Source organism: Mollisia scopiformis (assembly GCF_001500285.1).
Source record: "Mollisia scopiformis unplaced genomic scaffold LY89scaffold_4, whole genome shotgun sequence".
NCBI lineage: Eukaryota > Fungi > Ascomycota > Leotiomycetes > Helotiales > Mollisiaceae > Mollisia > Mollisia scopiformis.
The window spans coordinates 1413238-1434374 of record NW_017263584.1 but is presented as its reverse complement, the minus strand read 5'-3'; the positions used below and the strand labels follow the sequence as shown (position 1 = coordinate 1434374).

Here is a 21137-nt window from a genome sequence, read left to right as displayed (position 1 = left end):
CTTGGCAGATCGTCGTTACCCCGTAACCAAGGCTAGCGGCTTTTGCAACACGAAGTATGAAAATCAGGTGATATCGAAAGCGGATATTTATTTCGACAGTTCTCGACTTCTATACATATCCATGGGCAAGAATTCTAAATATGAATCTCAATCATCTTTGTAAAGCTTCATCAAGGAGTATGTCAGTGCAAAGTACGTGGTGTCACGTGTTGGTCTTGAAATGGTTCAATTTATCTGCGGATTCGATTTATCTGAGACGAGTACGATCATGATTTTTCGTTTAGGAAGATGACCCTGCCTTATGAATTCTGTATGTACGACTGCCTTAGCATATAGAGAACGGAAAGTAACTTCAAGAAATAAAGTACCTCTGACGGCAGGACAGTAGAGCGTATAACTAGATGACTTTCGAAGTATAGTCTTTGGAGCAAACGTGGCAAAGGTCCTCGGAGTATTTGGGCAATGGAATTAACTAGTCGTTGCTGATATACTGAATGCGCTATCAAATGAAAATCCTAAATACATGCTCAATGAAGAAATGGACAAAAAATGCCTAATGAACTCATGCACACCCGCATCCCACGTTCGTTTAAAACGTACCCGAAGCTTATACCTACTCGGCCAACGCTATGGAACAACATTTGGTTGCTGGGAATGTCGGTTGTGAGCAATTTATCAGCTGTCTTTTAGAAGCCTCACTCTGTGCCATCCATTGCGTGCTTGCACATGCAAAATTAGAGTCCCCAGGTGCATACAAACGATTAACCCAAGACATACTCAATGAAAGCCTTACGAATCATGCGGGACTGAGCAGCTTTGTGCTTCAGGAAGAAGTTCCTCGAGGCAAAGATAGCTGGCAACACATGCGCAACAGAATGTGGTGCAAACCACCGGAGGACTCGATCCGCTGGTGAGGACCTCGAGCTCCCTAGCCTGCTGCTGCAGATCAGGCTTTCGAGTTATCTTCAAGACAATAAAGAGACGGTGTGCATCAAACGCCCGAGCGGAAGGCTCTAGGAAATGTGTGGCGGGACATATGCCAGCAAATCCATAAATCACTTAATGCTGGGAAGTGCCTTGGTGTTTTGGAGCCTTTAGAACTAAGAACATGAGGGGGTTGGAAATGCGGAAGTTTGCATTGATCGAGATGCAATATAACCGAGAGTGGCGGCATACTGGCAGGCGTCTGTCCAGGTTGCTGCTCCAATGAGATATATAAGAAACTGGTAAGAAAGAAAGCGCTGATCAACGTTTGCAGGAGCAGGAAAAAGAATGAGGCCTGTTTGCACCTAATTTGACGGTGTCTCTGGTCAGTGTTTCAATACCATGTTGATATTGTTGTCGTGTAACCATGAGCGGTCGGGCACTTTCGAGAAAGGAAAAGCAAGAAAGGAAGGCCATCTCGGCGAATCATGTCATATCATCAAGACATCGGATTGCAGGCGGACCTTGGCATATCAGCATGGCTGCATGCGACGTTGAACGAACACGGCTGACACTATGCAGTTATTTCGTGCTGATTTCTTGCTCCTATCCAGACTGACGTGGACTCTTCCAAGAGAGGGTACAGCCACGGAGATCGCATGACCGGATGGATGGTGGACAATCGTGGCTATTGGAAAGAGTCTCAGATGGATGTCAAAGATCCTTTTGTGGGTTCGTATGAAGTTCGTGACTTTTGCCGGATAGACCTGCTGAGGGTATTTGATCCGAGACCAGGTGTTCTTTCGCCCTTTTCAGGCATCCGCGGCGAATTTCAGCGAAGGCGTACCAAGTATAACGTTTGGCGCAAGGTAACACTCTAGTATGGCGGTGGTTAGATTCCACCACAAATAGATGATCTCGACCTTGGTGCAGTGATGAGATGAGGGGTGGGAAGAGGGAGAAGATCGGAAGTCAATGATTGCTGTTGCATCCGGATGGCAAAAAAGGGGTCCGTCGAGCGTCAAACGAGTCATCGAAAACGCCCATGTACGCAACACAATACCCAAAACCTATCTATTCTTGTTCCGGCACCTGATGTTTCGCGTTCCTTTGACCTAAACACTGCAAGATGGATTAGCTCGGAGTAAGATTTGAGATTGAGGAAGAAGATTTGCGTTTGTTCTGCAGCATGGCATCCTTGGAATTATTGGCCTTCCTTCCATGCGCATCCTGGGCCCGGAGTAGTCCTCGACTCCTGCTTGCTTCCATGTGTCCCGCCCAAGGGCTGAAGCACCATTGCTCCAAGCTTACCTACCGTATGTACCGTGTTACGAAAGTTCGAGGAGAGTCCACGCGCTAACCAACGGCGTTTGGAGTCGTTTGGAGTTGTGGCGCTCTGTGTGGTGGTGGAGACTGCAGCTCATCAATTATTAGTTTGGCCACACCACCTCCAATCCATCGCTTTGTCATTGACATGGACATGGACGAGGTCGCTCGAAACGATACGGTAGGTACACCGAACGAAAAAATGAGAACTTTCTCGAGACTCTCTCGGCGCTCCTCATTTTATGGATCGTGGATGATCTAGCAGCCAGCCTTGTTCAGATCTAGATGGAACGATACAATGTGGTCTCGTATACAGACGTGCTCCAATATTGAGCTTGCTGCCGGCAACGCAACATCAACCAGATCGGCCCCTGAAGTCTTCTATTTGAGGGTAATTCGAGGGATTATCGGATATTGAAGATTTAAGTGAACCGAAACCAATCCTCCACAAGAACCCCATGGCGCTGATCCAAATTGACGCTTCGTGAGTTGTGCTGCGCCGTAGACCCCGTCCCCGACAGCTCTTACAAGGAAGTGAGATGGAGACGGTGCGGTTGTTGCTGCTGCTGGTTGCTTAGCGTGATTCGTCCTCGTGTGTGGCTGTTGGCCTTGAGCCTCCTGTATAAACCCCCTGTTGATACTGTACTGGCCCTCATCATTCTTTCCTCTCGCCTGAGCAGCCACAGAGTTGCAGCTGAGCAGGCGGAGGGCCTGAGGGTCGCATGATGCTTGCACGCACTGGATGCAATTCATGGATGAGACTCACTGGTGAACCGTGGACCGCGGTTGACGATCAAATCAAGCCAGAGAGATATGGACGTTGCTCAGTTAGATGGAACATGCCTTGATTCCGGTCAAGATCCCGAAGTAACGGCACAGGCGGAATTGTGTCTTTCCAGGTGGTCCATCATCCACGCCCACAAAGGGGGTTGAGGAGGCCGCGGCATGCCATCCGCCACTGCAAGCAAGCATACTCAGCGACTCCACATACGGCTTCTGATATTGGAGACGGACGAGCAATCGAGGAACGATATTATTGACTACTGGACCGTTTCTGACTCAGACGAGTGCGCTCGAATTATTGAGGAAAGTTCCTTCGTCCCACCAAACGTGAAAAGCGCGGCCGCGAGATAGACTAGACTAGAAAGCCAGTTGATGTGATGGAGACACACCTCATAATCCTAGTGTAACTCCCTCGCAGCCGCTCACCGCCCATCACCCCTGATCTCAATGAAACTTCTTTTGGCCGACTCGGTGTGTTTCTGCCGGTCTCTCCAGAATGCCTTTTTGTTATATCCTCGAACAAACAACGTTCGTGACTCAGCCAGTGATACACATCACATATTTATGCATTGCAACGCGGTCTCACGCATCATGCGATGTTTTGGCAGCAGACCGAGGCTTGCCATCCCTCCCTGGGACCTTGGTACGAGAGATACGGTACCCATCGGCGATCAGGAGATCTTGAAATCCTCGATAGCAAAAAGTTTCATCACTCTTTATCAGACGGATCCAGAAGGCGCCGATGCCTCATCCCACCACTATTGCCACGGCCACACTGGCTAGCTGACGGCCCCGCTCCTCTCTCCCCCGCTCGAGGAAACGAGGAGCCACTCGAACGAGACCCGGCAAAGCAAAGCAGAGTAAAACTTTGACGGTCAGCTTGTAACCCATCTTATGCCTTTCGCCTTGCTAAACGTACGGACCAACACCATGGCGTCTGGATCGCCAGTGTGTTTATGCACCACGCTCGCATTCCTCAGCACGGCAAGTACCAGCAATCAAGTAGACATGCAGTGGCCAAAGATCCCAGATCCGCAAAAGGCACCGGCAGAAGAAAATTAGATGTGACGGTGGTAGTGGTGACGGTCATCATCATCACCACAGCCGGGTGCTTGGGCGGTTTCCAGCCCAGAGGATCATTCTAGACTACACTACACTACACTTCACTCCACCACACTACCACGAGTACAGTTCAGGACAGTACTGTACGACACTACTCATACTTGGTGACCTAAGACTTAGGAATCCTGGGCTCCCACGATCCGCCTGGCGCTTCAGCACTAAATTTGGGACGAATGACCCATCCTGCTACTGTACTGGATCTCTATCGTGTGCGCTTTATGAAAAGCAACCATGGGTCTAGAAACTATGCTACTTCGTACTTCGGGTACAGGGCGAAGACTGTGAGGGGCGTCTTTTGGGAGAAGATTATTTTCACTCACCCCACCAGATGGTTGCACTTTACTTGGGCTCAATGCAGCATAGTGCGACCCCTTCTTCTCCACCTTCTTTTTCTCTGCAAGCCCGCAAATAGATATCACGAGGTGCCACTCTATTGTCCCTGTCGTTCCGGCCGGCGATTGCGATTACAATCAGCCGGATGAAATCGAAACATCGCGAAGTGCTGCTGCATGACTATTGATTGGCCATCCAAGCCGCGAGCAGCGTTCGTCAGAGACCACAATCATCATGTCGAAAGGTCGCTTGGACGTTGATTTGCTTCTATTTCCACCAACCGACGGCTAATAGGTTTGAGAACCCACCACGCAGGTCGGAAAGGCATGACCCCCAACCAAGACGTGTATCGAGATTCGACTACAACCGCTCTGAGGACGTTTCTCCGAGCAAGTCATGGCATCAGTCTCAATATCGAGTCACAATAAGTAATCTACCAGGTCCAGCTGCACATGCACCACCGCCAGCTGGAAGCTAGGGCTTGTTCTCCGCCGCTGAATTGCTTTCCTGTGTCTGAAGAAGGCAGCCATCAGAAAGATCGACGTCGACGAATAATTTCCGTTCCTTGTATCATCTATTGGCTATTGCGTGGAAGATGGAAGTCAAAATGCCTGTCTCTGAAAAACATCAGCCTGATTCATGGCGATAGCACTCCGTAGCCGAATGTCACTCTTACGCGTTGATGAGTCTTTCATGACATCTTGTCATGGTGATGAGAGGAGGATAGTTGCTTTGCCGAATTCAGCACGCACCATTGCTTACCTGATTGTGAACCGACTCTGCCATCCAGCTGCTGAATGCGGGCATAGCCTGTCAGATCGTCCTCTTCTGTGGTCAGTGAGAAGCGAATCTCCGAGAGCTTTTCAACTTGCACTCTGCAGCCGGTCGAGCCTTGCTGTCCAGCCCCTAGACAACTGCTACTTTCTACTTGACCGAGGATGACGCCTCCGACACTCCGAAGGGATGCGTTCTAGAAGTGCAATCCCAACGCCGAAACAGAGTATTTCTGCTTGGCTGTGGCCATGAAAAGATTGAACGGAAGTGTGGAACCCGACCAGGTCAGGAAAGGATCCAAGAACACATTTCACCCCGTGGTCCAGGATACAGGACCCAGCATAGCATCGAAGTTGAACCGACTGATTATTATTCTTGTCTAGATAGTCCTCACAGCTCGAGTCAATAGTACCACCCTTTATTCCTAGTGGCACTCTAATCGGTGTCACGCTGACCTTTTGAGTAAAGACTCCTTACAGCAAAAGCAGGCCAGCGCTGATTGGTTCTGATTGCCTTCGGCGCCCGCGACAACACCATGCGGCCATCATGCGGCAGCATTGAATTCTGATTGTGCGCCAGAGCCAAACACCAAGCAAGTCAAGTCAGTCAGGCAGGCAGGCAGGCAGGGCTCTGCCGCTCGCTGCGGTTGTCGTTTTCCCAGTCCCCACGCACTGTAAATGTGTAAGCCTTCCGGCCTGAGCCTTGTCTTCCCGGTTCGATGAAGGAGCGGAAAGGAAGCAAGCAAGGTAGGCGTTGTTGCGATTCGCTGTTTCTGCTGCGTGCATCGTCCGTGTCCCAAGTCTCGCAGCGCCTTTTTTTGCCACGCCAATCCCAGCTCAGCATGCTCCCAGTCCTCCACGGCGTGCGAGAAGTCAAGCCAGCCCACTCTGTCCAAGACCAGGCAAGACCTCCTAAACCCAAGGGCTTTCTAAACGGAACGCGCATCCAATTTTCTCAATATTCTTTGTCCATCTCATCCCATCCCATCCCATCCCATCCCATCCCAATGATCCCATCCCTCCCTTTCCACGCGCGCTCCACCAGGAGATTACACGACTCCGCGACAGGAACGCCAACGAATGCCCCCGTCGTCGCCGTCTCGTCTCTTCTGACTACTGTAGGTAGGGCCTCACCTCACTTTCCGCCTCGCGTTCCTTGTCGGAGCATGCCATTGCCATTCCATTCCATGCTAGCCATTGCATGCCATGCCGACTGTGCTTGCTTGTGCTTGCTTCCGCTGCGGATTCCTTAGCAAGGTCGCGATATGATAATTCCATCTCTTTTTGCCTTTCCCTGTTTCTCCACGCACCGCAGCAGCTTCACGCACGGCAACTGGGTTGGATTGCTGGGCTGTTCAGTGGCACGCTGGCCACTATTGGTTTGCGAGACTCTCTCCAGCCTTGACAAGCGGAAACGAATGGTGGGTTCTTACTGGCATGAAAGCGCAGGGCAAGCCAGAGGATAACACACAGAAAGAAACACCTAACACAGCACAACGGCACTAAACCCTTGACTTGCACAACCACAAGCACAGCGCAGCGCAGCTCACGAAGCGTGACGGAGAAAGGGTTCATCATCGTGCCATGGTCTGGTCAGTTCTGGGGTCCCGGTTTGGCGACTTGTAGGGGTGCCATCCTAGCCCATTCAACGGGGCGTGGGTATCAAACGAAGGCGCACTCACGGCCCAAGGCTCCTCCTGCTGCAAAAGTTCTTTCTACAGGCGACGACTGTACTCATGCTCCATCCATCAGCTTGCCGTGAATAGGGCAGGAAGATGCTTTCCGAGCTGCACGAGGATGTTTATCAGGATCAAGTAATACTTATCATTTGATTAATCGCTTGCTGGCTCGCTTCTTGCGAACGCGGATGCGGACGTGACGGTATGTACGAGAAAGAAGCAGCAAGCAAGCCCGCCGTTCACCTCACTTCTTCACTTCCACCCCCCGTTCGTGTTTTGGTGCTTCGGTTGCCGTCACCCTTTCGTACGTATCCTGGCCCCCATCTCCTCGTCTGCTCGTGCTCTCATTTGGCGCGTCTCCCATTGATTCGTACAAATCTACACACAGACAGACTCTGAAATCCCGGCCCGGACTAGAACCACCAAGCAGCACCTCCACGCTGGCTGCTCGCTCGCTCGCTCGCTACTGTGACCCAACGCTGCGTTTCACTCCAGCCACCCTCCCATCCTAATAAAGAAGTTCTCCTCTTCTTCTGCTGCGCTGCTCTAGTGCCCCCAGCCAGCAACAGCAACAGCAGCAGCTCCAAGCCCAAGCCCAAGCCCAAGCACCTCCAGTAGCAACCAGAACCATAAACCTCCCCCCCCTAGCCCCATGTCTCAGTAGTCGTCCAGTCCAATCCCAGCCCAGGCAGACTTCCCTTGCCCTTCCCTTCTCATTCCCATTCCACTCCTAGAGCCAGCCCTGGTCCGGCCCAGCGTCCAGCGTCCACACTTACACTTTCTGGGTGTCTCTGCTTTCGCGGCGCATCCCTGTAGGCAAGCCCGCAGCCTACTGGTCATCCTTCAGTCGGCGGCCTGTGACATCAACCGGGCCTTGAACGACTTCTTTGAGATCAGCCTCCACTTTGCAACATTATTATCACCATTGCCTTTGCACTCGTGTCTGGAACCAAACCAAATTGCAAAGCCCAAAACTAAGTTCTTCGTCATTCCTCGCCTGCAGCGGAAACTTTTTGTGCTTTCCCTTTTTCCTACGTGCCAAATAATTTGTTGTCCGTTACCCCTGCTGTTTTGGGTTAGTCGGAAAATCGAACATTCCCAGGTACCATTAATTCACCACGAGCCTCCCTCCTCTTTTGCAATCATCACAATTCCCAAAGACTCTCCGACTCATTCACCTTGCGGGCCCTACCATTCACTCCGACTTTCTATTTGAACACTCATTCTCCGGGTGCTTCTCGAATATATCTTGCAATTCGAGCTGATACATCTTTGAGTATCGGCACATTCCTCCATGGCTCTCCGGTGATAGAGGTCGACTCAAGGCGAACCATCTCGCAAAACAAGAAGGGGGAACGGTGAATCGGAGTGCTGGAAGCTCTGGGCAGACAATTGTTTCGGTTGTTGACTCTGCTCTAAAGTTGCTATTGTGCTGGAAAACGGTTTCGGTTCACCTAACCTTCCAAGGCCTTCTTATTGTTACAACCTGCCTACAACTTCTCCATTGTTACCCTCGACAAAACCACGCAAATCTCCTCCATGTATCGAACTTCTGCGAGACCTGCTCCTCTCGATTTCCTTTTACCTTCTGCACACTCGAGCTACGACATCGACCGGCGTAAGGATATTGGGATCTGTCATCCACTCCCCCAACGTACACCGATCTTCTTCGAGGCTCCTCTTAGCGGGCTTCGAACTCCTCCTGCGGACGAGATGGCCACTACGTATTCAAATCGACAATATAATCCCTACGCAACAGGGCGAGATACTGCATATCCCCCCTCAGCTTCTTCTGCAGGCACCTACAGTGCTGGGACATACTCGGGGTCAAGCACGCATAGCAGATCATATTCTACGTCAAATCAAGCACCTTCCGCTTCTACTCTGCGAAGAGAGGTCCAAGGCTCGCATCCGCTGCCGACACAACCATCAAGCCCGGCCCCAGGCAATCGACAAAACAATTTAGCTCCTCCAGAAGATCAATCTCGCAGAAAGAGTGCCCACGGCGATATGATTCGACCAAGTTTACAAATCCCAACTTCAATCTGCGAGGATGGAGGGAGTCTGGCGGAATTTGCAGCGCAGGTAATTTCCCATGTAAAATATTAACAGTCGACGTTCTAATATTCTGCAGATTACCTGCTTGTTCTGGTTCGAATCCACCGAAACTCTTCGAAAGGCTGAGGGCCTCGTTCCTTCTTCATCACCAATAAAGAGACTAGAGAGAGAGGCACTACCTTCGAGCGGATTCAGAAAATGGGTTGTGACGATACTTTCAACTACGCAAGTGACTGACAACGTCATTCTCCTGGCTCTTCTATTCATCTACCGACTGAAGACGAGCAACCCGGCCGTTAAAGGCAGGAGTGGCAGCGAGTACCGTCTTTTGACCGTGGCTCTGATGCTGGGCAATAAGTGTATGTTCCCTAGAAATTTTCCGGCGAATTATACTGACAATCACAGTCTTGGATGACAATACCTACACCAACAAGACGTGGGCCGAGGTTTCTGGCATTTCCGTAACCGAAATCCATGTTATGGAAGTTGAGTTCTTGAGCAACATGAGATACAGTCTCTTAGCGTCGGAAAAGCAGTGGGCGGAGTGGCACCAGAAGTTGAGGAAATTCCGCATTTACTGCGACCGTGCTGCCAATGCTCCTCTTCCATCGGTACTTCCTCCAGGATTGCCGACTCCAAGCCTTCAATCGACCTTGCCATCACCACCGTCGCTGCAGCCTTCGCCTCCTTCGCACCACTACCCAGCTAGTTCGGGCTTAATGACCGGCCACCACTATCAATCTCCTCTCTCTCAGGCCCCATTGTCTTCGCCTTTATCTAGTATACCAGAGCTAGATTTCAGAGGATACAACCGCAAGCGAAGCTATGACGGAGACGATGAGGAACCCGTTGCCAAGAGAGTCACGAGACCAGTCACGACCCAAAGTCAATACGTACCCAATCTTCCAACTGCACGATCGGATGTTCCTCGTTTACCTGTCCCGAATCTTACCATTTCTACAAGCCAACCCCCAATGGTTAATGGGTACAATTCGGCCTCGAATATGGTTCCTAACGTTCCTCTTCTTCCTCCTCCTAATGGCAGGGCTATGTCCACTGTCTACCCTTCAACACCATCGTCTTGGGGACCTCAGTTGCCTATGCTAACCCCAACCGGACCGGCACCCACTAACAACGGTTACACTACACCTTCACGACGCCACAGTCCTGGTTCTGTTCATGACCTTCTCTCCTACGGATCGTCTCCGATAGCAGGCAACTACCCTAACCACAACCCTGGTCACATTTCACCTTCTGTCTTCCTTCAACAACGTTCTTCACCGTACAAACCCGTTCGACATGTCAATACGCTTCTCTATCCTCCACCATCTGCGTCGATGCACGACTACTCGGTCAACACCGACCAGATGCATTACCAACCTCTGGGAAAAAGAAATGATTATCGAGCTGGCGTCGTACCCGACTACGCTTCTCACCCTTCTTACCACTATCCGGTCCTTCCGCAACCCAATTTTCATGCATAAAGGGTCGACTCTTTATTTTTCAAAACTTTTCTCATCGATCCGATTGTGGCCCGCAAGCATCAAAAGAGCGAATAGAGCATTTCATTTCCCTGTCTTAAAAAGAAAGTCGAACTCCCCGAGGAGGCTCGCAGATTAGCATGTGCAGGCGTTTTTGCAGCGGACTCAACAAGATGAGGATCGCTGGTATACCATAGCATGGCAAGGTGTTTCTGGAGTTTATTTTCATCGTCGATGCTAGGAATGCTCGACTGCTTATTTGCATTTCATGTTGTCTGTTCATTGAAGAACAGTACTCAGACGTGCGTAGCTTTACAGCTGACGGAGTGGAGGATTTGTTGAGGGAAGCGTTGAGTGGAGGCAGAGACCTAGGTAGTGAACACAGCTACGAGAACTAGACATAGTCACAAATTGACTCCCTACCCTGCCACATGTATTCATTTGCATTAAACATGTGCTGTGTGACTCGATCACTGTGTCTTTTTGACGTGGTATTGAACGTATGATCAAAGCCCCTTGGTCTGAAGGGTTTCGGATACGTTGAAAGGGTCTTCCTTCATTGAAATGTCAATGCCAATGCTATGATTCTTAGTACTTAATCCGTACCCAAAATGGCCAATACGCCACCATGTTCCCACCCGACATTTCCCCGAAACGCCTCAACCGTCCGACCCCAGACGTCTATAATTCGTTCTCAATAGCAAATTGTACTGTCTCTCCCGTGCTGGACTCATACCACTCGTCCATCGTCCACTGCACGATCAATGTCTTGGCCTGCTCTGACATGGCGTAGTATCCCGGGTTATCTTTCGGGTAGAACATTGCTTGATATTCCTATTAGCATTAAAGAGACACTAGACAGAAGAATAGACGTACTCATATGTGCCCCCGCCTCATCTCTAGCAGCATCATTAATAGCCTCCTGCCAAAACGGCCTCGCCTCACTCTTTCCCACGGGCAAATTACAAAACGTCCTCGTGTTCCCAATCACGCTGCCTACTAACGTGGTCCCGTCGCTCTTACTGACAGCTTTCTGGCCTAGTCGAGTGTAAAGATTGCCCCAGCCGGTTCCGAGCTCTCTGTTCAGGGTCACTATCCCGGCAACACGCTTCTTCAATTCCTCGGGTCGAGCTAGACATCCGATGAACTCGAGATGCGAAGATGCCCACGACCAGCCCTGCGATATCTGTTCCCGGTTTAGATACGCAGCTGTTCCGCCCGCCGCAACGGCGATGCCCGTCCCGGCTATAGCTGCTATTCGACCCCATTTTCCCCAGGAGGAAGACGTTGCTTCTACAGAGGGCGGAGCGGGTAGTGCTGCGATGGGTTTCTTCTCCTCTTTAGCCTCTGAAGAGGTGGTGGCTTTGCTGCCCCAGATAGCGGACGAGAGGCCGCTGAACTCGGTGAACAGCGAGGAGGCGGCGTTGTAGTGGCCTTCTGCGCCGTGGGCGACGACGCCGGGTGAGATGCCTAGGTAGGGGGTGTCGAAGGCGAGGACGCCGCGGATGTAGGGGAACATGAGGGTGTTGAGTTCTGGTTTTGGAGGAGGTGCGGGGGCTTGTCCTTCGGGTTGGGTTGTGGAGTGGGAGGAGGTGGGTCGGGAGGAGGTTACTGCTCGGTCGGATGTCAGGGCGAGGATGGTGTCTGCGGCGACGATGCCGCCCATGGAGTGCCCGATCAGGATTGTGTGTACGGAGGGGTCGATTGTGGGGGAGGGGGTGTGGCGGGAGACTTCGATGTCTATTACTTTCTCGAGGAGCCTGAGGGTATGATTAGGATCTTCTGCTGAAGTAGATAGAGGGGGTTTACCAATCCCTAAACCTCGAGACGCATTCTGCGAGATCACCCCGAGTCTCGAACTTGGGATACACTATTGCTTGGACATCGACCTTGGGGAGCGCATGACTTACCAGAGCTCGAAGGTGCTCTGGAAAGCCTCCAAAGGTGTCATCTCCGCCCTGGAAATTTCATGTTAGCATTGGATTAGCATATCAAGCAAGATAGCAAAGTACCTTGAAGCCGTGGATAAAGCATAGCAATAACGTTTTCTTCATTGTGCTTCTTTCATGGTTGTTAATGATGCAGAGCGATAAAGAGTGGTCTTTGCTCTTATCAGCGCTGACTTAGCATCACAAGTGCGAACAACATGTTGCGAAGTGCCAAGGACCTTTGTTCCCTCCCTTCCATTCTTCAGAAAATATCTCTCGTAGGAATAATGGAACATCACTCATAACGACTCAATTGACCGGCATGAGTCATTTCTCTTTGGACCTTTTAGGTTACGTGAAGGTCGTATTTGCTGCTTGGCTGCTGATCTTTTGAAGCTGCAGAACGCACTCCTCTCCTGAAATGCCCGGAATATGCTGGCTTTCATTTCACGGTGAAGACTTTGGGTTATTGGCCTTGAAACGATGCCTGCTTCTCAATTGGCCCGTTCGTACCTGCAGGAGCATGGAATAGGTTAAGCGGAAATGTGCCTCGTCCTCCTTTTCCACAAGGCATTAATGTTATACCTTGAGTCGACGATCCCATAGTCTCTCATCAGTCAACTAGAACCTTTCATCTCTAAATAGCTTGAACTCTACTCTTCCTCTAGTCCTCAGACCTCACATCAACTCCAACTCGATTTACAGCATCATGGCCGCAATACGAGAGCGCGAACCTCCCAGCCTCAAAATGGCTATTCTCTGGTATGCCCTGGATCACCTAACAAAACATGGAAAAGAAATCGAAAGAAAGCCAATGTCCTCTTATCGTCGAAGACACCATCCTCATCCTGCTTCACCAGCAAGGACCGCCAGTAACTACCAGCCCCCGCCTCTCGTCCAGTCTCTTACCCGACGAAGTGGTTGCATCACTCCTCCATCTCTCGTTCCACAAGAGCTGGACCAGATAAAATCGCCCCTGTTCAAGCTTCCAGAAGAGATTCTGCTTCTGATCTATGAACAAGTAATTGGCAACAACGTCCTGCATATTGTTCGACGAGCCAACCATTTGGGTCATGCTACGTGTAGCAACAAAAGTTCTGGGAGCCACGACGATTGCCAAGATCTCAAATGCAGAGGAACGAAGCTCCCGAACGGAGTCTCCGTGCAAGATGGACACGGTCGCGACAGCTTCATCCCCTTGCTGCAAACGTGCCGAAAAATGTGAGTTCGGTTACCTCACTTGAAGTCAGGACTGACACGTTTAGATACGTCGACGCTATCAACGTGCTTTACACTAGCAATACGTTTGACTTCGATTGCATGGAGTCACTCATCTCCTTCTCCACATGCATCGTTCCTCATCGATTCGACTGCATCCAGAATGTCCAGCTGGACCTGCGTTTCAACTACTCGCATTTTTTCTCTGAAGGAACCCCTAGCAACGACTACTCAAGATGGGAGCGCATGTGGCGTATAATAGGAAGTATGAAGAGCTTGCAGCACCTCTGGTGCAGGATCGTCTGGTGGAGAACAGACCTTACCGGTGCTGAAGAAGCACGTTACTTGGGTGAGTTGCTGCAGGTTGGGAAGTTGAGGGTCTTTGAAGTCACTTTACCAGCTTTGAAGTGGAACGATCCTAAAGACAAGGAACTACAAGGCACATTTGAGGTAATCAGAAGACAATCAAGCAAATGAAGCAAGTGTCATTGTTTCGTCAGTTGCTTGGTGCTATGCACATGCATTCCGAAACTGCACCAGAACGCCAACTTTCACACCATCTTTGTTCCTGTTCAGACCAAAATCAGCGAATATTCATTGTATCGATCCGACTTGTGGAGATCACAATGTCGCGAGTGTTAGCTTACCGTCGTCCAATCAATATCACCGCCATTAGCCGTGGATGTTTTCTGTACTCGGTTCTGTCGAACACCAATCAACGAACCTCTCTCAACAAACGTCCACCTCCAACGATAGCTATGAGTAGCTACAGGAAGGCTTACCATTGCTTAGATACCGTCCTTGCCAGGACGTCCCATCAATTTCTTCATAGCAGCTTTGTTATGTGCCTCAGCGCTCGCCTTATCAGCATCGATGATGCGCGTGCCACAAATAGCAACAGCCTTGTTGAAGGTCTTCTCGCCGCCAAACACAGCCAGATGTTCCTCGTCACTCTGCGCCAAGTGGCCATAGAGTCCGTGAGCACTCTGGAAATTGCGGCCACAGAGGGGACATGTCATAACCCAGAACTTGACTGAGTTGTGGGGGAAATTGACAATGCTGTCATCGAGAGTCAGGTCTGCCATTCGAGCAGTTGGACCGGTCTCGGGTTCCTCTAGGGCTCCAGCCTTGCGCTTGTTTGATGTCTTAGCCTTGTCGGCACGAGGGATACTTGCTGGTTGGGACGAAGAGGATTGGCTTGCGGAGCCGGCAGCGTTGACTGTTGAAGACGGGAATGGGACTGGACTCAAAGCCTGGAGAGCTGGATCGACTGCAATGGGGTTAGCCACGACGCGACAAGATGATGATAACCCCATACCTTGGAAGCCAAGATTGTCATTAGCATATGGTGCAAGAGCCACGTGTACGCCATGAGTGATACCGAAAGTATCTAAAGTAATCAATGGAGGTGGACCGTTAGGTTCAGCGGCCAGGTTCCACGCGTTCTTGACCATGGCATTGAATAGAGCTTGGATGATAATCGAATCGGCTTCATTACGCTTGGCACATACAGCAGAGAGTCTCTTGTCTTCTTCAAAGGCGCGTTGCCAAGCGGCGTTACCTTCAGGGGTCTTGAGGGATGAGAGAAAGTCTAGTTCGGCTTTGCGGTTGTCGTGGCCTACTCTGTCCTCATTCTGACGGATACCATTGACCTCCTTGCAGCGAGAGATGAAGAGGGCCCAAATGTTACCGAACTTGGTCTTGAATTCAAGGGGTGGTTCAGCCATCGTGTCAGCGATTTCGATTTTGTTCGTTGTGGATGTTGAGGGAAGCGGAGATGGTGGGAGATCGGCTGTTGTTTTGATCTCGAGATCGAGGGTAAAGTGCGGCTAGCCAGCCTCGTCACTCGTTGATGAGGCGGAAAAGGAATCTAGGGGACTGACGTCGGTATACTACGCTACCATACGTTTCTATTGAACGAATCTGCTATTCTAATCGATAACGTCGGTCTAAATTTCTTCCAGATCCCGTACTGGGTGATGAAAGGAGGGAACTTCCTTATATCTCTTGGGGATGTCAAGTGTCTGCGCTTTCACATCGTAGTTGATGAAAGGATGTTCATATAGATCCTAAGAGAAATTAGTCCTATCAATTTCTTTTCCTCTGTTGAGCCGTTGTCAACTCTATAGCTACTGTCAACTTTTCCACATATTTCTCTATATACATCTAGCAGACAACGGAATCGAAATATCTTCACAAACAAACTCCAGCCAATATCATCTCATCCGTACCAAGAGAGCTCCTTCTCCTTCTTCCTCGGTCTAGGACCGACATCCACCAAGAGTGTGTGCCACAGACGATAGGAGCGAGAGCGACGAGATATATACACCTACTTAGCGATCGAGCAAGATTGTGAAGGGTATTCTTACACAATTTCTTTTCCTCTGTAGAGCCGTTGTCAATTCTATAGCTGCTGTCAACTTTTCCACAATATTACTACAAGAATATTTCTCTATATACATATACCTTTCCTTGGATCCAACACCGTGACCCACCACCCGTACCTTCCAGCTGCTCTGGCATCGTCGACCTTTAAAATCATGACTTGTGTGTGCGACGGACGACGGGGGCGAGGGCGACGAGATATATATACTTAGCGGTCGGGCAAGATTGTAATGGGTATTTTCCGCCTGAGGCAGGTTCCAGCTAGTGAATAGGAGTTTCTTAGTAAATTGGAGAGTATGCGAGATCATTCTTGCGCCTGAGGCAGGTTCCAGCTAGTGAATAGGACTTTCTTAGCAAGTCGGAAGATTATCGAAATAAGAACTCTTACAATTGACGCCGATATCGGTATCTAGTGGATAGGACTCTTAACAAGGTTGGTTGTCCGATATGTACTAGGACTTTTACCATCTGTAGTTCTTTATCGTTAGAATAAGAATTATGTTGCTGCAAAGCGAAGCTTGAGAGTGAGAGTCAGGAGCATTTTCTTGGTAGCTATTGAACCCATTGGTCAGAGTGAGTCTAGCACTTACCGTCAAATCCTTGACAGAGGCTTGCAGTGGATTCTCACAATACTTTCGAGTTCATTTCGCTCTTGCTCTGTTTTGTTGTCCCCTTTTACTGTTCCCCCTTTCTACTTCCGACATAAGTTTCCTTATGCTCCAGTTCTTGTCCAATTCATCTTACAGACCTCAGTGTTATAACTCTACACGGAAGGAACGACCCCTAAGTCGTGTCCGACCAATCCCCGGTTACAGACCTTTTTGTTCTTGATTGACACTTGATTCAGCAGTAGCAATACGTTACACATGCATGTCTTGTTTCATAATCATTTCGTTAAATCGTTACACTAAAAGCAATACTCCTCGACATGCAAATGTATCCCCTGAGCCCCAGTCCCTTTATGCACCGCCCTATCATCACTCAACCTCGCCACAGTATTCCTCACATCCGCAACCAAACTCTTGCCTCCACACACTGCTACACTCGTCTCTCCTCCAGTAATTTCAACTGGTCTCCTGATGAAAGCTGGGATACTAGGTCGGGAGTATGAGTACACTATCTCACGAGATGGAGATGATGTGCTATCCTTGCAACATGATGAGGGAAATCCGGATGGGTTGGCACAGCAGCAGCCTCCCTTCTCTTTTGTCGGATGAGAGGCTTGTGATGAGTTTCTTGAGGAAGGAGACCGGGATTGGACGATGACCAACGGATCTGCTGATTTCTTCTCAACTGCTTCTTCCTTCACGATTGTCTCTTCGGTAGCTTTTGTTGCACCGCTAGACTTGCTATGAAGAGAATTTGCGTCATTGGTGATCGCAACCTCAACTTGGAGCTCAATGCCCTTTGCTTCGGCCAGGGAAAGAGCTTTGGTGAGTCGGTTGACGTAGTACTCGATATGTGCCCTGTCTCTCGCTACAAGCAAGAAGAGAATCCTTTGGGTGCAGATCGTTGTTGAAGCAGTCAAAAGACTCTCTAGGATAGGCAAGGTAAATGACGCTCCTGTGGATGCAGAGATCAGGATCAATGTCTCGAACGCTTCCCATGCCGGTGGTGCTCCGTAAGGTCCAGATATGAAGCCCGTCAAGGGGGTCTGGTTCTTGATTGCGAAATTATACATTCGCTTGGAGATACCTTTGTGTTTACGGATCGCAAGTTGGATTTCGTTGCAATGGCATTTGTTGTTCGTGTCGTATGGACTAGCGATGGTGAAGGGGTGTGATTCGAGAGGCCCCAGCCAAGGTAGCCAGAGGTAAAGATGTTGCCCTGGTTTCCATGAGAGATGAACGTCTTTGATGTTCAGTACTGTCAAGTCGTTACTGATGGCTTCGAGTTCGATTTCGTGACCTATTCTCTGTCCGCCATTGCAAGACTTTGAAGCCCTCAGACGCAAGTTCCTGAATACGAGCAGCACGCCTCTGAGGACCCAGTCGAAGGATATAGCGCCAATAGCGAACCAGATGTTGTAATGCGCATAAGATGGGACATGGACCCAGAGGAGCCAAAGTATGATAGCGGCTGACACGATGTGTTGCATAACGAAAAATTCGTACGCCATTCTGCGCATAGGAGATAAGGAGGTGATGAATGTCCAGACCATTATTGCCCATGCCCCCATGCCGTACTTGACCATGGGCATCATACTCAGCTCCAACACGACAAAATCTGCTCGTACCCATTCTGTCAAGAAGAAAGAGCCATGTATCGTCACCGTAACCAGTAGTGTCCTCGATACCCATCGATGTAACCAGTTGAGTCGTTCATGTGAAGATCCAATAATGTGACCAATGATGCTTGATTTCGATGCTAGGAGGTAGACCAGAGGCACCTGTGTAACAGATATCCACGCTCCCCGAAATCCAACTCGCTCCCAATAATATGCATCGTCTACGAAGGCTTTGTAGAACATCATGTAGGCGATGACCGACCAGTAGATGACAATGATGATGACTCGTCCTGATAAAGGAGGAGTTAGCCACGACAGCCATCCACCGAAGTGGAATTGTGGATAACTGGCTTCCCGCACGACGGCTGTTGCAGTGGCATACGCTTGCATCAGAGGATTGCTGACCCTCGTTGGATATGCTGTTGACTTCCTGGTCTGACATATCCGTAATCTGTGAAGTTGTCAGTAAGAAGGAACTATTCACACTTTTGGCCTCAAGAGACTGCGACTGAGAAGGAAGTGGCGTGACTAACCTACTCCAAGTCTGATAGTAATCAACTGCTCTTAAAAATACAATGAAGCCTAGTATGCCAACAATAATATACCAATAGTCCTCAGCCAGTGCTTGGTTGAAGGGTCTGAACATAGGATCACTCGAACTATCCATCCCCCCACTCATATCCATGCCGCTCATGTCCATCTTGTCGGCGTTCCGAGGCTGTGACGGCGAAGGTCTTGCAAGGATCAAAGTTCAACACCTATATCCAGCAGCGCATTCTCTGAATTCACCACTTGACGATGCGCAAACAGAAAATTCCAAGGTCGAAAGTGCGATATGTCCAAGTGACGCAGGTGACAAGCACAATAACAGAAGTGGCGGGGCACTCGACAGGACAGGCAAGTCCGTTCGACTTTCTTCCACGACTTCGGGTTGAACTATCAATCCTTGTCTTTGCAGTTGAGCCAGCCAGATAAGTTATCAGCAGGAAATCTCGATCCGTTCGTGCAAGTCAGACAGTGCTGGTCTGGTCCCATTTTCCTCAGCGAGAGCGAGTCTTCTTCATTTTGTGTTGTTCTTGGCAAGCCACAATGCCCTCAAATCCTCTCAAAAGGAGTGGGAATTGGTGTAGCGAGCCAATCACAAGCCGTGCGATATCCCGACCTCAAAAGCTGCACCTTACACTTTTAGAACAGGTATGTATGCCACTTATTACGACTGCCTGTATAGAGAATCTGAGTCAGTTGATTTGGAATCGTTAAAATACAACGAGAGGGGACGAAAATCCTCCAGATCTTGTCGGACATCCAGCCAGCTCTACAAAATACCATGAAGCGACTCGAACTTCAACGTCCACAACATCCGCAACCAACACCGCTGGCTGTAAGCAGAACCTCTTACCACCACTTAGTCTGACCTGCCGAACAATGCCCTGTGCATGACCCCGCCGTGGTGCCCTTGCAGTTCTCGCCCGCGGCTGGATTCCAAGGTTAAGCTCAACTTCCTCGGATCAACATCTTGGCACCACTCAAGCATCCTCCAGATGGAGCTTCATAATCAAGACAAAGCTTGTCAGCTATATGCCAAGGCGGTAGACTCGGAGAATGAAGTCCCATGCATTCAATCCCAGGCTTGCCAAGCCTAGAAGGTCCGGTGTCGACGGTGGGCATATTTATTTACCTCGAGCTCTTTCCCTGCTTCAATTTCCAGACCTTTTTGCTCCTCAAACTCTGTCAATTGAATCCCAAGTATCACAAGACGCAAAGAAGTGAAAGAATCCAAAATGTCTCCTCTCAGAAATCTCGTCCTCCTCTTCCTAGCTGCGCAATCCACCACAGCACATTTCCTCCTCCACTACCCCTCCACAATCGGCTTCGACGACGACGCAGAAGTGGATGCCCCATGTGGCTCTTTCACTGTTGATTTCAGCACTGACAACGTAACCGATTTCCACGTCGACAACGATGTCATTGCCGTTGTACGTTTCTCAGCATTCCCCCCTTCATATATATAGCATATTAACAATACTCAGGAATCCATTCATCCCCAAGCAACGTGGCTCTTCCGTGCCACACTCGACACCACCGCCTCTTCGAACTGGACAAGTCTCGTACCAGCCGTTTTACAGACAGCGCTGGGAGCGTACTGCGAGACCGGTATCAATGTTCCTTCGAGCTGGGCTGGGAGTAAGGGCGTTATTGGCGTGGTTCAGGATGCTCCTGATGGAATTCTCTACCAGGTAATTCTCCCCCCACTTCCCCCTCCAAATGAGTCGAAAGAGGGGGGCTAACAACAAAAAAGTGCGCAGCAGTGAACTTCGTCACCGGCTCCTCGAACTCCACACCCTCCGTCTGCACAAACGTCACAGGTCTTACAGCGACCTACACCTCAGACGCGAAACTTTCTTCCCTGCCTGCATCTAGCACGCCTACGGCCACTGATTCCACCACTTCGGGTACGAGCACGGCTACGAAGAGCGCTTCTGCGGGTGTGTTGAAGCCGGTTGAGTTTGGTGCTGTTGGTGCTGCGGCTTGGGTTGTGCTTGTTGGTGGGTTGAAGATGGCTTTGGCTCTGTTGTGAGCTCGCCAGCTCTGTGAAGGTGGTGAGGTGAATGTCTGTGTGAATATGAGTTGTGCATGAATTGAAAAGGAGGGGAAATAAAACAGATATCGGATGTAGTTGCGAGATATTTACTCGTCTAAAGTATAAACAAAAGCCAAATAAAAGCTCTTCAAGACATAAGAAATATGCAAAGGAATAGCTTTGCCCTAGTGATCAGATTCTTTCTCGGAATATAGAGCTGAATCTCTTCTTCATACCGGCCGTGCCGCTAAGCCTCGTGGCCGTACAATAAACGAACTACGTGGATAAAGTCCTTTTGCGTTTGGGTTTGGTAAGCGAG

At 49.8% G+C, this 21137-nt stretch overlaps 6 protein-coding genes across 6 annotated transcripts; 3 read left to right on the top strand and 3 right to left on the bottom strand.

Moving 5' to 3' along the window:
- The first annotated feature begins 8130 nt into the window (after positions 1 to 8130).
- On the top strand, positions 8131 to 10529 carry LY89DRAFT_391508 (uncharacterized protein). The gene is made up of 3 exons (XM_018207195.1): positions 8131 to 9025; positions 9075 to 9357; positions 9404 to 10529. Exons 1-3 carry the CDS (start codon positions 8480 to 8482, stop codon positions 10480 to 10482), a joined length of 1908 nt encoding a protein of 635 aa, XP_018076386.1. The 5' UTR covers positions 8131 to 8479; the 3' UTR covers positions 10483 to 10529.
- Positions 10530 to 11087: 558 nt separating this feature from the next.
- LY89DRAFT_608715 (uncharacterized protein) lies at positions 11088 to 12533 on the bottom strand (the record flags this gene model as incomplete). Its single annotated transcript, XM_018210506.1, has 4 exons — positions 11088 to 11303; positions 11356 to 12239; positions 12289 to 12437; positions 12492 to 12533. 4 exons carry the CDS (start codon positions 12531 to 12533, stop codon positions 11161 to 11163), a joined length of 1218 nt encoding a protein of 405 aa, XP_018076385.1. The 3' UTR covers positions 11088 to 11160.
- A 688-nt stretch (positions 12534 to 13221) lies between these two features.
- Positions 13222 to 14102, top strand: LY89DRAFT_576892 (uncharacterized protein; the record flags this gene model as incomplete). Its single annotated transcript, XM_018208861.1, has 2 exons — positions 13222 to 13628; positions 13673 to 14102. 2 exons carry the CDS (start codon positions 13222 to 13224, stop codon positions 14100 to 14102), a joined length of 837 nt encoding a protein of 278 aa, XP_018076384.1.
- Positions 14103 to 14258: 156 nt separating this feature from the next.
- Positions 14259 to 15833, bottom strand: LY89DRAFT_391556 (uncharacterized protein). Its single transcript, XM_018207196.1, has one exon. It carries the CDS (start codon positions 15350 to 15352, stop codon positions 14414 to 14416), a length of 939 nt encoding a protein of 312 aa, XP_018076383.1. The 5' UTR covers positions 15353 to 15833; the 3' UTR covers positions 14259 to 14413.
- Positions 15834 to 16726: 893 nt separating this feature from the next.
- On the bottom strand, positions 16727 to 19334 carry LY89DRAFT_715030 (uncharacterized protein). Its single transcript, XM_018218175.1, has 2 exons — positions 18771 to 19334; positions 16727 to 18688 (listed from the first exon to the last, which is right to left on the bottom strand). The coding sequence occupies exons 1-2, from the start codon at positions 18935 to 18937 to the stop codon at positions 16918 to 16920; spliced, it is 1938 nt and encodes a 645-aa protein (XP_018076382.1). The 5' UTR covers positions 18938 to 19334; the 3' UTR covers positions 16727 to 16917.
- A 201-nt stretch (positions 19335 to 19535) lies between these two features.
- On the top strand, positions 19536 to 21136 carry LY89DRAFT_681363 (uncharacterized protein). The gene is made up of 3 exons (XM_018214277.1): positions 19536 to 20213; positions 20268 to 20474; positions 20537 to 21136. The coding sequence occupies exons 1-3, from the start codon at positions 20019 to 20021 to the stop codon at positions 20813 to 20815; spliced, it is 681 nt and encodes a 226-aa protein (XP_018076381.1). The 5' UTR covers positions 19536 to 20018; the 3' UTR covers positions 20816 to 21136.
- The last annotated feature ends 1 nt before the right edge of the window (position 21137 follows it).

Excerpts from the sequence above, each read along its gene's own strand:
- LY89DRAFT_391508 (XM_018207195.1), top strand. The coding sequence starts at position 8,480 with ATGTATCGAACTTCTGCGAGACCTGCTCCTCTCGATTTCCTTTTACCT. Across the intron at positions 9,026-9,074 it reads TGGCGGAATTTGCAGCGCAG|ATTACCTGCTTGTTCTGGTT; the intron begins GTAATTTCCCAT and ends AATATTCTGCAG. Across the intron at positions 9,358-9,403 it reads TCTGATGCTGGGCAATAAGT|TCTTGGATGACAATACCTAC; the intron begins GTATGTTCCCTA and ends TGACAATCACAG.
- LY89DRAFT_715030 (XM_018218175.1), bottom strand. The coding sequence starts at position 18,937 with ATGGACATGAGCGGCATGGATATGAGTGGGGGGATGGATAGTTCGAGT. Across the intron at positions 18,689-18,770 it reads TACTATCAGACTTGGAGTAG|ATTACGGATATGTCAGACCA; the intron begins GTTAGTCACGCC and ends ACAACTTCACAG.
- LY89DRAFT_681363 (XM_018214277.1), top strand. The coding sequence starts at position 20,019 with ATGTCTCCTCTCAGAAATCTCGTCCTCCTCTTCCTAGCTGCGCAATCC. Across the intron at positions 20,214-20,267 it reads ACAACGATGTCATTGCCGTT|GAATCCATTCATCCCCAAGC; the intron begins GTACGTTTCTCA and ends AACAATACTCAG. Across the intron at positions 20,475-20,536 it reads CTGATGGAATTCTCTACCAG|TGCGCAGCAGTGAACTTCGT; the intron begins GTAATTCTCCCC and ends ACAACAAAAAAG.
- LY89DRAFT_391556 (XM_018207196.1), bottom strand. The coding sequence starts at position 15,352 with ATGGCTGAACCACCCCTTGAATTCAAGACCAAGTTCGGTAACATTTGG.